The sequence below is a fragment of the Carlito syrichta genome, unplaced genomic scaffold (genome assembly GCF_000164805.1).
Source record: "Carlito syrichta isolate Samal-C Ts95f unplaced genomic scaffold, Tarsius_syrichta-2.0.1 Scaffold316368, whole genome shotgun sequence".
Taxonomy (NCBI): domain Eukaryota; kingdom Metazoa; phylum Chordata; class Mammalia; order Primates; family Tarsiidae; genus Carlito; species Carlito syrichta.
Genome location: NW_007260464.1, coordinates 787,309 through 802,086, shown reverse-complemented (window position 1 = coordinate 802,086; position 14,778 = coordinate 787,309). Strand labels below are relative to the sequence as shown.

The window sequence follows — 14,778 nt, the reverse complement described above, 5'->3', positions numbered from 1 at the left end:
GGCCGGGAGCGGCCACTGCACTCCAGTCTGGGCAACACAGTGAGACTCCAACTCAAAAATAAATAAATAAATAAATAAACAAACAAATAAATATATATGTATATTTTTTGAGTTGGAGTCTCACTCAATTGCCCAGACTGGAGTGCAGTGGCCGCTGCCGGCCACCGCAGCCTCGACCTACTGGGCTCTGGCGACCCTTCTGCCTCAGCCTTCCAAGTAGCTGGAACTACAGCTGGGCTCAGTGGCTCAGCCGCCTGGGCAACTTAGTGTGACCTCATCTCTACATAAATAAATAATATTAGCTTCATTTTGCGGATGAAGAAATTGAATTAGAAAGAGTCAATGACTTACCCAGTTGAAATATTGACAGAGTAGAGATTTAAACCCAGTTCTTTTACTCCAAAATCCACATTCTTCCCACTATACAGCACTCCCTCTCTCAACTTAGGTTGGCTGCACTTTATTACTCACGAAATTGAATGTTTTATTCCTTCTTTTATGCATTCAACATCATAATACTGCTTTTAGTGTTTCAACATGGCAGGTACTGTTCTATATGCTGGATATACAAATTGAGCAAGGTAGCCTCTAGCCTCCAGAACCTGCCTTTTAGTTTTTCAGTCTCAGCACTATTGATATTTGGGACAGATCCTTCTTTGTTTCGGTGAATTTTCCTATGCCTTGCAGGATGCCTGACGGCATTTCTGGTCTCTTCCCGCTAGATGGCAGAATTGCTCCTCACTACTGTGTCAACAGTAGTTCCTTAGTTGTGTTAACCAAGAATGTCTCTAGTTATTGCCGAATGTCTCCAGGTTGGGGAGGTGGGGGATGCTCACAGTCCTTCCCCCACCTCACAATTGAGAACTGCTGATTGAGTCTACAGTGGCCAAGAGCTATGAATGAGAAAAGCCCTAAAGTACCCTAGGAGCACAGAGAATGGGCATCTCATGGATTGCTCTCTCTCATCAATGGACGTCACCACACTGAACATCCAGATATGCTGACAAGTGGGCACTGGGCCAAGTTTTAGACAAAAATAAGAATCATGAGATGAAAGAACAGATGAAGGTTCTCCCAGGTAGACTCCACTTTGCAAGTGCACACACACTTTGCATGTGCAAAGTGCTGCATGTCAAGGAACTGCATGGAGTTGGACATGGCTGGAGTTTCCTGGGTGCTAAGACCTGAGACAGGCGCCCAGGACAGGGACTGCAGCTGCCAGGACAGAACGGTCTTGATTTTACATTTCTATTGCCCATGCATCTGGTTGCAGTTTTTACAATTCATATTTGGAATTGTTTGTCTGTACTTAACAAAGCAAGGGCCCTGGCTATCCAAGGAAATCTGATGTCAGCTCCAGGGAAGGCTTTTCTTGCAAGACCTTCAGTGCCCTCCTAGAACAAGGCCTGATTTATGCCCTGGAAATGCACCTGGAGAAGCCAGTGAAGGGATTTGAGTTTCAGTGGTGAACTTCACCTTGCATTCGATGATCCTTGGGGGTCTTGGATTTCAGGCAACACAATTAAGACGTAAGCTGACCATCCACTTTGCTGGAGGAAGAATTCTGTAAGCCTCTTAGAGGCTGTGGCTGTGAGCAATTTAGAGCCGAGGCTTCTGACTCCTGCCCAAAGCATGTCTTCCTAAAGCCATCTAAACTGTCCTCTGCGACCAATGCAGTTCTAAGTGAAAGTAACCAAAGCAGTTCAGACTCGACGAGGTTGCAGTGACACACTTAAATGCCAAGCAAGCAAATCGTAATCCCAGCACAGATAGAACCAAGAGGGATCTCTTGTTGTCTTTCTAATATTCAACAATGATGCTGAAATTTCAAGTTAGGACAAAGTGGCTGCTTTTAATTTTACCTTGCTCAGTTTATCTGGAATTAAGCTTTTCATCTACCTATCTCCTGTGCAGGTAGAGTGCAACAACAATGTTGAGTGTTTTGAGGTTAACATTCAAAAATACTGTAAAATAATATAAAAGTCCTCAAAACTCATTTCAGTTCATTAAGAATTTAAAAAAAAACAAAAAACTTTTTTTTGTGGTCCAGGAAATTGAATCCATCCTTTTCACACACACCATCAACCTTCTACTGCTTCTGTGGGGAAGAGGATTATTGACTGAGATAATGATGACAGTCAGCCTTTATTGAGCGCTTCCTGCATCCCAGTGGGCTAAGCACTTGGCTATTTAACCCTTAAATATCCATGCAAAGCGTAGGCTAATGTCATCACCGTACCTGTGAGAAAGCTGCAGACCACAGAGCACCAGTGGTGTGTCCTAGGTCGCCTGGGTGGTCAGAACCTTTCCACCCAGGCTGGCTTTGCCCCAGAGCTCATGGTCTTAGTCGCTACGTGAAACGTCCAGATGCTGAGCAGGGGGATGTGGTGGATTCGAGGATGACCAGGCCCATTCCCTGCTTAGCTAGGACTGCATAACCTGGTGAGCCAGGCAGAAGCCGAACAGGAAGGCCTTCCATATGTGCTCCATTGAGTTCCTCATCATCCGCTATTGTTAGCCTGCGCGCCCTGATGTATTACCATTCATTCATCTAGTACCAGTCAGGGAAGCAGTTCAGCTCAAGGAAAATGAAGCTGAGTTCTGGAGTTTCTCTACATTTATCCTGCTCTGGTTATTAACGGAGTTCCTCAATGCCACGGTACTGGGCGAGAAAGAACAGGTCCAGAGGGAGTCAAGAATAACAACTCCTCAGTATTCATTCATATGCTCATTTATTTATTCATTCATTTTCTCACTTGGGCTTTTTTTTTTCCCCCAAATATTTCTTACTGCCTTCCGTGTGCCAGCAGGCTATAGCAAGACACATTACAGATAGTACTATGTGTAATACTCTCAAAACCTCGAGGAAGCAGGTGTTGCAAGGCCCCCTCAGCAGATGAGGACCCCAGTGCTCAGAGAGCACAGGGTGACTGTTGACACACCTGGTCTCTGCAGCCCCAGCGTCATGACCTCTGCACCGCACCAAACTGCAAAGACACCAGCAGGGCCTGGTGGAAGCACATGGCTGTCCTAACCAGACACGCCCTGCAGAAAATACAAAATTGCCTCAAACCCATGCAGAGTTGATCGGACCCCTCTCTCATTTATTCCACAAGTACATGAGGGAGTGCCTACGGTGTGCCAAATGCTGTGTGGGGTAAATAGAGAGGAAGCCGCTGCCTTGAGCGTACCAATGTATGGCAAGCAGCAACATGGCTCTCTAAAAAGTACCATACACAAGCAACTTCATCCCTCGTGCCCACTAGGCAAGAGAGCAGAGGCTGGGAAATAGAGGGAAGAGATTAATATTTACAGAGCGCCTACTGTGTGTCAGGCTCCTTGCCAAATCTTCGATGAACATCATCTCACAGCAACTAGGTGAAGCAGGAAATGCTTCTTCCTGTTTCACAGGTGAGGTAGCTGAGTCTCAGAAGGTCACAGATTTGGCTAAGATCAGCCAAATGAGAAGGGTGGACTTGGGCCCTTAGGTCAAGGTGCAACTGACATTTTGTACCAGGGCAACTTTACATTGGAGTTATTCATCTTCTTTTTTTTTTGGTACCAAGAATGCATCTGGCAGTATTGTGAAGCCCATGGCTCCCTTCCTGAAATAATTTTGAACGCAAAAATAAAATGCAATATACAGTTACAAAAAAGATTGATTATAGTGAAACAGAGTTATCAAAATATTTAAAAATTCGAGATATTGTCACATGTGTGTGCTCTGTGGTCATGAATCTAGGGGCAGATTGAAAATTACCTTAACTTTGAAGCAGTGACAGCATAAGCAATACCTTAAGATAACAAGATATAAATGTATCTGTGATTTCTGTTTTAGAAAGTCACAGGCATTGAGGATATTACTGGAGTTTCTAACTTGCATTCATAAGTAAAGAGATGCTAACTTTTAGTTATAAGTTAGTAAATTGAAGATGGATTATTTTCCCTATCCAAGCCCATGGACTCCCAAATTCTAGCCATAAGGGTCTGTCTGTAGACACCAGGTTAATAAGGGTGACTGTGTGTCTATGTAAATCACTCTCTAGGTACCATGGAATTGTACACAGGAAATCATTAATGCTGAGGACAGGTCATGGGGAAGGACAAATCTTCACCGCATACTAGTACATTTTATATCTTGCGTCTCACATAAGTTCTACTTTAGCAAATGAGGAAACTGAAGTTCCGAGAAGCTGGGAAACTTACCCAAGGTGTCATAGCTAGCAAGTTGCAGAGCTAGGATTTGAACCACACCCTGTCCAATTCCAAGCTGCTTCATCAGATTCAACCCTGCGAGTGCACAGTCCCCCTTGGTCCTTGCAGGAAAATGTGTGAGTCTTTATGGAGGGATGGAAATTTAAGAGCCTGCACTGAAGGAGGAAAATTGTTCACTTTTGCTTATTTTGTAGCCAAAAGCTGGGTCTCTTGGATCGGGTTCGCCTTTCTAATCCTCGTGGTAGCAATACTAAAGGAAAGCTATTTACCCCTCTGAATGTAGATGCCATAGAAGAAAGTCCTTCTAAAGAACCAAAGCCTGTTGGCTTAAACAATAAAGAGCGTTTCCGCACCGCCTTCCGCATGAAAGCCTACGCTTTCTGGCAGAGTTCCGAAGGTAACATCTTTCTTCCTCCCATCTTGTCTCCTCTTCTTCTCCCTCCCCAAAGTCCTTCCTCACTTCCCCATATCTCCACTGAAGAAACTCTGAGCCTACAAAGTAGTCCCCTCCCTTCCCTTCCCTTCCCTTCCCAAACCAACTTTTTCCTTTGCCTTATTCGTGTTTCTTGGGCCAGAGGCATCTGTGCTAGGAGTCCTAGTACAGGAAGCTCCCAAGTTAGTCATTTTACTGAAACAGAGTCACCACCAATGTCAGCACAAACTCATCCCTTCAGGGAACCTGAGGACGTGCCACCTTGGTTTCTAAGGGTGCCATGATGAAGGAATTGTCATAAAGGTCAACTTGAGGACTAGGAAGAGACCAGGAGCAAAGTGGTCTGGAGAGGGACCTCAGAAACCCCAGGGCCTGGGAAGAAGTATCAGAAAAGCTCATAACTGAGCTCACCCAGGCTCTTGACCCACATTGTGTCACTCAGGCCTCTTCAAGGCCTCCGAGGTATGCATGGCTCAGGAAGGGACCTTTCTAAAGTCACCAGGATAGAGACTGACAGTGCAAGAACCCCAGTTCAAGGCATGTGACTTTTGCTGCCTCTGAGGGTCCTTTCTGGAACTTCGCCTCCTTTCTAGCCTTCTCACCAACCACCAGTCCTGAGCTGCACACACCTCTGACTCAAACTTCTGGAGGATAGAACTGGGGTACAAAGAAAGGCTGAACAAGATCACAGTTGGAGAACACTGTGTGGTTTCACAGAGTGGGAACAAAGATTAATTCAGAATTGACTGATCAAGAGGCTTGGAAAGCTCTGATTGAACAATGGGGTCCCTGAACCTTTCCAAGGGCTGTGGGCTGCCACTGATAGTGTGTCTCCCTCCCAGATGCCGGAACAGTTGATCCCATGGCAGAAGACAGGGGCTATGGGAATGACTTCCTTATCGAAGACATGATCCCCACCCTGAAGGCCGCCATCCGTGCTGTCAGGTAATGTCTCCTTCTCCCCACCTGTTTCCCACAGGATGGGGCTTATAAAGTGTTCTTGGACTTTGGGAAGGGGGTAAGATGCTTCTTTCATGATGCTGAGTCAGGTTCCAAGAGTATGCACATACTGTATGGGGCATGCTGCTCCAACATGAATGACCAGGACACCAGCAAGTCATGATGGAGGACTCTTGCTTTCTTTGTGATAAGCATGTCCCCACAGCCCTCCTGATGGCGTTTCCAACTATTATGCCCTTCTCTGGCTTTAACCACCATTTATTATAAAGTGTTTCGGGCGGTGGGGGCGGGGAGAGTCGAAGTATTGACTTGAGGTTTACTTCTTTGCAAGCTTCTTACTCAAAATAGTTTTTCTTCTGCCTGTCTTCCTCCATATAGTTCTTTTTAATTAGCATTTTTAACAAGATAATAAATTCAAATTTTATTTTTGTCTGCATCAGAAAAGGTCATAATCTACCCCTGGCTATTTCTGTTTTGCTTTGCTTTCTTTTTTTTTTCTTTTTTTTTTTTTTTTTGAGTCAAGCTCTCGCTCTGTCACCACTCAGATTTGAGTGCAGTGGCTTGATCCTTGATCATGGTTCACTGCAGGTTCAAACTCCTGGGCTGAAGCAGTCCTACCTCCTCAGCCTCCTAAGTAGCTGGAACTACAGGCAAATGCACCATACTTGCCTAATATTTTGTGGAAATGGGATCGCACTATTTTGCCCAGCCTGGGCTCAAACTCCTGGGCTCAAGCAATCCTCCCTCCTCAGCCTCCCAAAGTGCTGGGATTACAGGCATGAGCCACCATGCCCAGCCCTGTTTTGCTTTAAAATTCTTCAAGGAAATTGGAAACTAAGCTACTACTTTAAGAAACTTTATAAGAATATGGGCAACAGCCTTGGACCTGGTTTTCCATGATATCATCATGTATAATATAAACACAGTTGCATAAAAACATGACTATCTGGGTTCGTAACTGACTGGATGACCTTATTCAGGGAAAATCCGTTAGTGAGCCTGTGTCAGTCTGGAGGGAGATCTCTGCTGGGAAACTGTGGTTTGGTCTCTGTCCTCTCTTTTTTAGCATTTTTATTGTAAAGGCCAGATACATATTTTAGGCTTTGAGGTCCATACGTCTCTGCTGCAAATATTCAGTTCTGCCATTGCAGTACAAAAGCCACCTTAGACAGTACAAAACTGAGTGTATGTGGCTGTGTTCCAATAAAACTTTACTTTTAAAAACAGGAAGTGAACCAGATTTGGCCTGGTAACCTTAGTTTGCTGACTCTTACCTTAGATGGACTTGAGTAAAAAGAAGACTGATAAAATGACACAAAATTGGGAAGGATAGGAAACAGGTGGTATCATCGATATGCCAAAATCGTGTTTAGAGGTTGGAGCCATGAGCTATGGCAAACAAGATGAACTTTAAATGCACCATAAAAATGATTTGCACAAGATGGAAGGGCCTGGGTTGAGCTGTGGCCTCTTGACACTGACCTGTGCTTGGAAGGTTTAATTGCCACTGTGCTCAGCAAGAGTCAGCTTCATGATGGGGCTCTGTCCATCAGGGTGACTTTATTGGTTTCCAGAAAAGAACAGATAAATGAGGGAGGTAAGGGTTTGACATCATCGACCAGTTCTGGGTGCCCCACTTTACAAGGAACCTGAGAAAACTCAGGGAATAGAAACTAGCTTTTCTATTCTGGGAGCTCACAAACAAAAGAGTTAAAGAGGCTATTGAGGAGGAAACCCACCAGCTGTCCTCACCTAGAAAGCAGTGTGACTAACAGTGATTAAGAACACAGGCCTGGCTGGGCTCAGTGGCTCAGTTTGTAATCCCAGCACTTTGGGAGGCCGAGGCGAATGGATTGCCTGAGCCTGCGGGTTCGAGACCTGCTCAGGCAACTTGGCAAGACCTTGTCTCTACAATAAAGCAAAAAGTAGCTGGGCGTGGTAGTGCGCGCCTGTAGTTCCAGCTACTTTGAAGGCTGAAGCGAAAGGATCGCTGGAGTCCAGCAGGTCGAGGCTGTGGTGGTCAGGAACATGCCACTGCCCTCCAGTCTGAGCGACAGAGTGAGACTCCGACTTAAAAAAAAAAAAGAACCTGGGCCTTGTCAGCACCCAGCCTGAGTTTGACAACCAGCTCTGGACTTAGTAGCTAGATGGCTCTGGGATGATACAGAGGCTCTCGAAGTCACAGTAGTATCATCTATAAATTGATCTACTCTCAGGATAGTTCATTGAGCATTAAGCTCAGTGTCTGGCATGTAATAGATGTTCAATTAGTGTTAGCTCTTATGATTACTCTGATTTTCTCACTATTCAAATGATTGGGGGGAGGAAGTTCTGACGGAGTGGTACTAGCCAGCCTAACTCGGTGTGGTTTGAAGATGTAAAGAACCAAAAGTTGGAAGTTCTCCCAGCACATCATTTTCTCTTTGGTTCTTTTCTCCACCTGCCCTGAGTTTTCTGGCCTTGTGTTACAGTTTTTCCTTTGCTCTCCACCCATGACGCACAAATGCCTCTACCTTGCCTTGCAGAATTCTACAATTCCGTCTCTATAAAAAAAAATTTAAGGAGACTTTGAGGCCTTACGACGTGAAGGATGTGATCGAGCAGTATTCCGCAGGACATCTAGACATGCTTTCCAGGATAAAGTATCTTCAAACGAGGTAAGGTTGCATCTGGAGGGACGAGGCTCTCTTGACTACACTGGAGTCTAGGCCATTTGAAACTTAGGGCTTATGGGGAGTCATTCAGAAACAATCCAAAATTCAGGAGGGATATTTGAAAAGCCAAAATGTTCACCAAGTCTTGTAGATGTCATGGTCGACAAGCACCAGATCAGACAGACCGTGAAGACTCAATGACATTGCCATGGCCAAGGTCACCACTCTTATCAGGCCTGATGGAGAAGAGGAGGTGCATATTTGACTGGTTCCTGACTGTGATATTTTGGATATTGCCAGCAAAATCAGAATCATCTAAACTGAATCCAGCCTGGCTAATTCTAAATATATTTTTTTTTGCCATATTAAAAATGTTAGTCTAATATTATTTATAATAGTGAGAATATAGAGATAGCATCAACACCAAACTAATAATATTCACCATTTTTATTAAGTTCCTGAGTACTCTTACTATATGTGTCTTGTCCCTTATAATTCCATAACATTTTGCATTTTAATGCCATGTTTCCAGTGAGGACATTGAAGCTGAGAGGGCAAAGGACCTACCTAAAATTACCCAGTTAGTAGGTGGTAGAGCTGGGAATTAAGCCAGGTACAATGATTACAGAGTCCCTATTCTATATAACACAGGACACTTCCGTGGTTATGAAATAGTGATTAAGGAAAGAATGGTACCTGGTCACATTGAAACGTTATACAGTCATTAAATGATATTTAGAAAAAAGTATATAATGAAATTTTTAAAAATTGTGTGATTTGTGAATATATGTGTGCAATTACTAATAACTTACTCATATATGAAGGGGGACCAAAGAATAGAATCTATTTGTTTAAAAAATGTGTATTTATGTTTACATGTTTAAATGTCACTCACCTTCAAAGTACTCTCCATTTGATGCAATATATCTATCAAGACTCTTTTTCCATTGCTTAAAACAATTTTTGACCTAGTCAATTTTGATGCTTTTCTGCTGTTGTTTCACTCCTTTCCCTTAGAGGACTCTTCAGTTGGGGAAACCAAAAAATGTTGCTCAGGTGAAATCAGGTGAATAGGGAGGGTGGGACATGGGAGTCATGCCATGTTTGGTCAAAAACCGCTGAACACTCAGCACGGGCAGGTGCATTGTCATGGTGGAAGAACCAGTCACCTGTTTGCCATAACTCAGGACTTTTCTTCCACAAATCGTGATGCAACCTTCACAAAACTTTCAGATAAAAACTTTGATTGACTGTTTGATCTGGAGGAACAAATTCCAAGTATACTAATAGGGGCTCACCCTCCAAAAGATAATTCTGGGTTTTTGGAGGTCCTCCTTTATGTATGTATTTTATGTATGTATATACACCTATACATATGTTTATATATTTATAGCTACATATATGTTTATATATCTCTTTTCAAGTTTCCTTTTTTATTGTTCTATTTCAATAGTTTAAGGGGGTACAAACAGTTCTTGGTTACATGGATTAATTGTATAGCGATAAAGAAGTTTGGGTTTTAAGTGTACCTGCCACTCCCACCTGTGCACATTGTTCCCTGTAGGTTATTTTTCATCCCACCCTCACTTCCCATCCTCCTCCTTCTGAGTCTCCAGCATGCATTGTACTATTCTATGTGCCCTTGCAGACTCTTAGCTTAGCTCCCACTTATAAGTGAGAATATGTAGTATTTGATTTTCTATTCCTGTATTACTTCACTTAGGTTAATGGTCTCCAGTTCCGCCCAAGTTGCTGCAAAAGACCATTATTTTATTATTTTTTATGCTGAATAGTATTCCATGGTGTATGTGTGTGTATATGTCTGTGTGTACACACACACACACACACACACACACACACCCACACATATATATGTATATCGTATTTTCACTATCCACTGACCAGTCGATGGGCATCTAGGTTGATTCCACATCTTTGCCATTATGAAATGCTGCAGTAAGCATACCAGAGCAAGTGTCATTTTGTCTGTTCCTTTGGGTAGATACCAAGTAGTGGCATTGCTAGATCGAATGGTAGAACTACTTTTAGTTATTTGAGAAATTTCCATACTGATTTCCATAGAGGTTGAACTAGTTTACACTCCCACCAACAGTGTATAAATATTTCCTTTTTACGGCATCCACGCCAACATCTATTGTTTTTTGATTGTTTAAAAATGGTCATTCTGACGGGCATAAGATGGTATCTCATTGTGGTCTTTATTTGCATTTCTCTTATGATTAGTGATGTGTAGTGCATTTTTCATATGTTTTTTGACTATTTGTATATCTTCTTTAGGAGGTTCCTGTTCATGTCATTTGCCCCTTTTTAATGGGGCTATTTGCTTTTTTTCTTGCCGATTTGTTTGGGTTCTCTGTAGATTCTGGATATTCGTCCTTTCTCGGATGTATAGTTTGTGAATATCTTCCCCCATTTTGTAGGTTGCCTGTTTACTCTGTTGATTATTTCTTTTGCTGCTCAGAAGATTTTTAGTTTAACTAAGTCACACTTGTTTGCAATGTTCTGGTGAGACTTAGTTCCTTGTCTGAGGTCCAGTCTCTTGAGGAAGGAGCTCAGATAAGGCAAATGTAAGTTTCAAGTTTTAAGCCAAGAGGGTTCATATCCATTTTTTCAAAAACACCTCATAAATATTAATTTTATGAGAAAATTGCACCGGCATTAGCAGCATTTCTCACCTGTTGATCCTGGTGTGGAGCGGGAGCTGCTGCCTCCAGCAGATGTGGATGCAGAGTGCAAGGGCTGGTGCTGGATCCACGCTTCCAGTGGCCAGAGAGACCCACAGGACATCAATGTGCACAGCTGAAAATGGAGCCTAGGATTTGGCTGTTCAAACTCCCTAACTAGAAGTTTTAGGGAGAGAAAAATGAGCTGGAGGACTAGCTAGGCTTGCAGCACACTTATGACATTTCCTATAAAAAATAACAAGGTACAACTCTCACATTGTCTCAGAGGCTTGTCTTTCTCTCTCTTCCCTGGGATAGAAATTTTCTCTTAGTACCACCAAATGAAAAAAAAAGGATAAGAATAAACTGATAAGAGATAAGACTATTTCTCACTTTCTTTCTCTCGGTGTCTCTTTTCTCTATTTTTTTCTCTCTCTCTCTCTTCCTTTCCTTTATATATCGAAAAATGTATATTTCAGAGGAAATAAAATGATTTGTTTTCCTCCACAAACAAAGCTCTGTGTAATCTGCTTTCTCCTTTGTTTCTTTCAGAATAGATATGATTTTCACCCCTGGACCTCCCTCCACGCCAAAACACAAGAAGTCTCAGAAAGGGGCAGCATTCACCTACCCATCCCAGCAATCTCCCAGGTGGGGCTAGTGGACAGGGACCAATGGGCCGTGTGGTGTAAGTCCTATCCCCACTCCCAAATCTCAGCCCCGGGTCCTTTATGCTGGTGAAGACATACCCCTAAGTAAAATGAAGAGAGAGTTTGGTTGGTAGTCTTTTGAAAAGTTTCTGTACAAAAGATACCCTATCCCTCTTCCCCGACCTAGTGGGTGACATTTCTTTCTATGGTTTTTGAAAGTGAAGACAACCACACCAGTTTTACTGTTATAAGACAAGAGGAGATGTATGAGTTTTGTCAAGCAGGAAGAACACTTCATGGTGACAGAGCCCGCAGAAGCCTCTATCAGCCTCTTGGCTTCTCCTGCATAGCTACTGATACAGAGTTTGGCTGGTACTCCTCCCAGGAAAAAAACCAGAGATGGCACTCCAATGTCAGGACTCTGACAACATTGTAACATACAGAGCTCTGTCTCCCAACAGAGAGCTCTCGTCCCTCAGATGTATTAAAATTTTGAACAAGGCGTTTTCTAGAAAGCCCACTACCTAAACTTACATATTGTTGTTCCCAAATGTCTTCAAGGCAGTGACATAAATGAGTAACAGAATCAGGCTTGTGAAATACAAGGTACTTCCTCTTATAAAAGAAGCAAGAACATAAGCATGCTGATAAAAAGACATTTAAAGTCAGGAACAGTGCCTCATGCCTGTAATCCCAGCACTTGGGGAGGCCAAGGTGGGAGGATTGCTTGAGCACAGAAGTTCAAGACCAGCCTGGGCAACATAGTGAGATTCCCATCTCTACAAAAGAGTAAAAAAATTAGCCAGTTGTGGTGGCCCACGCCTGTAGTTTCAGCTATTCAGGAGACTGAGGAGGGAGAGTTTGTTTGAGACCAGGAGTTTGAGACCAGCCTAAGCAAAAGCAAGACCTCGTCTCTACAAAATACACACACACACACACACACACACACACACACACACACACACACACAGGTGCATGCCTGTAGTTCCATCTGTCTGGGAGACTGAAGCAGAAGAATCTCCTGCGCCTACGAGACTGAGTCTGTGGTTAGCCATAATCATGCCACTGCATTGCAGCTTGAGTGACAGAGACTCTGACTCAAAAAAAAAAAAGAGGAATTAAATATTTCGTCTGAGTCCTGGGAATAGGAGTGATAGAACCACAAAGACCCTAGAGGGCACACAGTCATCTAAAAGAGGAAATTGCTATGTTTTTCTATTGTTAATTTTAAGAATAAAGGTTCTGTTTCCAGATAGTCCAAATTTTCATGAAGAGCAGAATATCCAGATTTTTATGTGAAATTCTCTATTTTTGAGATGGCTTACATGTTTTAAAACTCTGTGTAGGCCAAGGAAAAACATTGGTGGACTGAATTTAGCAAGTGGGCTACCAGTTTTTGACATCTGCTTTAATTCAAGACTTTTTGGTCAAAGACAGGCCAGCGACCTGGCACGATTTGGTAGTCTATGCGAGAGGAAGTTAACTATCGAAAAAGTACCTAACATGAATGGTTTTCAGCAATGGCTAGGCTCCCTGAAAGTTCTAATCTGCATAGAACATGAAAATACTGAAGCTAACTGGAATTTAGACAGATGCTAACTGTGCATAGCCATAAAGCTAATAAAGCACACATCTCAATTCCATTTGTGTCACCTTTTGCATCATTTTCCAGATTCAGCATTTGTTGTACTTTCTTAACAAGATTGGCCAGATGCAATATTTATAACCACCATATTTTATTTCAGAGTTTCGGCAACCCCTTCCCATCCACCCCCCCCACCATACACTCAGAATAGAAATTCTCAACCAGCAATCTGAGAGTAAAAAGCAAAAAGAGTGCAACTTAAAGGAGCTACACACTCTAGACACCATTAGGTGTTTTATTAAGTTTAATGCCAAGCAAAGCCTTCTTAATAGAAGCTTCATATTTGGCTTCAAAATTTTTTTTACAATGAAGGTAAGCATGAAATACCAGTGTTGAAGCCAGGAAAAAATCTGGCATTTCCTGACTCACATATGCCTCTTTCAGTTGAATGGGCCTCTTTCAGTCTGCACAAGCATAAGGATGAGAAGGGTGGCTTTATGGGACGTGACCTGCCTAGCTGGAATGACCTTGCATAGCAAAAATAGATATAATGATCTTACAGGAGTTTTGACTTTTTCTTAGGAATGAACCATATGTAGCCAGGGCATCCACATCAGAAACTGAAGACCAAAGCATGATGGGGAAGTTTGTAAAGGTTGAAAGACAGGTAAGTCTTTCCTTTCCCTTACCAAAAAGCAAGCCTATGAAATGCATTTTCGTGTTTTTCATTTTCTTTCCTAGAGAGATAAGATACTTGAGTAATACTGTCTACTATTTAAAAAGGATGTGGGAATTAAATAACTGACTTAGTAATTACTAATTCAGTGTTCACATGCAAGTCAATTAATGATTCTGAGCCTCAGTTCTCATCTGTATTCTGGGGATTTTAATACCTGTTAAGGTTACTGTGAGGATTGAGTTGAGACCCATAGACTACCTAAAGTATTGGCTGGCACAGAGTGAACACTCAACACATTGTAGCTACTATGATTAGGTGCTTTGTGGCTGTCTCTTAAGAAATATTGGTGATTTGCCCCATACTTCAAGTATTTGTAGTCTTCCTTTTCTCAATGTCCAGGTGAGTGCATGTCCTCTATGAAGAGGCCTGGAGTGGGCCGAGCGATGGATGAACCTCTTGCGGGATAGAAATAGAAACCCACTTACTCACAGCACATGTAGCACACTGTTGTTTTCATAGTAAAACATCTCATATTCCAGCATCACTTGTCTCACTTTCCTCCTCAATAAATGGCACTGCCAATTTCCTCTAGGATCACAGCAACCCTTTTGTGTTACTCAAAACCCAAAATGGGGTCTGTGCAGGAGAGGTGAGAGAAAATTTAATTGTTTTCAGTCTATCAACAATTTTATTTTCATTTTAAAATTTTATTGTATAATCTCAGTCCTAGTTAATCTCTTGATGCCTCTGTTTCCTCACCTGTAACATAGAGATCATAATAGTATCCACTTAGGATGTTTGTTGTGAAAATTAATTGAGCCGGGCTTGGTGGCTCAGCGGCTCAGCCTGTAATCCCACGCCTTTGGGAGGCTGAGGTGAGTAGATTGCCTGAGTCCGCGGGTTCGAGACCCACCTGGG

General features: G+C 42.7%; 1 protein-coding gene across 1 annotated transcript in view; it reads left to right on the top strand.

Moving 5' to 3' along the window:
* The window catches only part of KCNQ3 (potassium voltage-gated channel subfamily Q member 3), a 55,913-nt gene that overhangs the window by 38,601 nt on the left and 2,534 nt on the right, over positions 1–14,778 (top strand). The window contains exons 10-14 of the mRNA XM_021707073.1: positions 4,410–4,612; positions 5,491–5,593; positions 8,134–8,265; positions 11,499–11,597; positions 13,764–13,848. Of these exons, the coding sequence (XP_021562748.1) occupies positions 4,410–4,612; positions 5,491–5,593; positions 8,134–8,265; positions 11,499–11,597; positions 13,764–13,848 (622 nt within the window). The remainder of the gene's footprint in view (positions 1–4,409; positions 4,613–5,490; positions 5,594–8,133; positions 8,266–11,498; positions 11,598–13,763; positions 13,849–14,778) is intronic.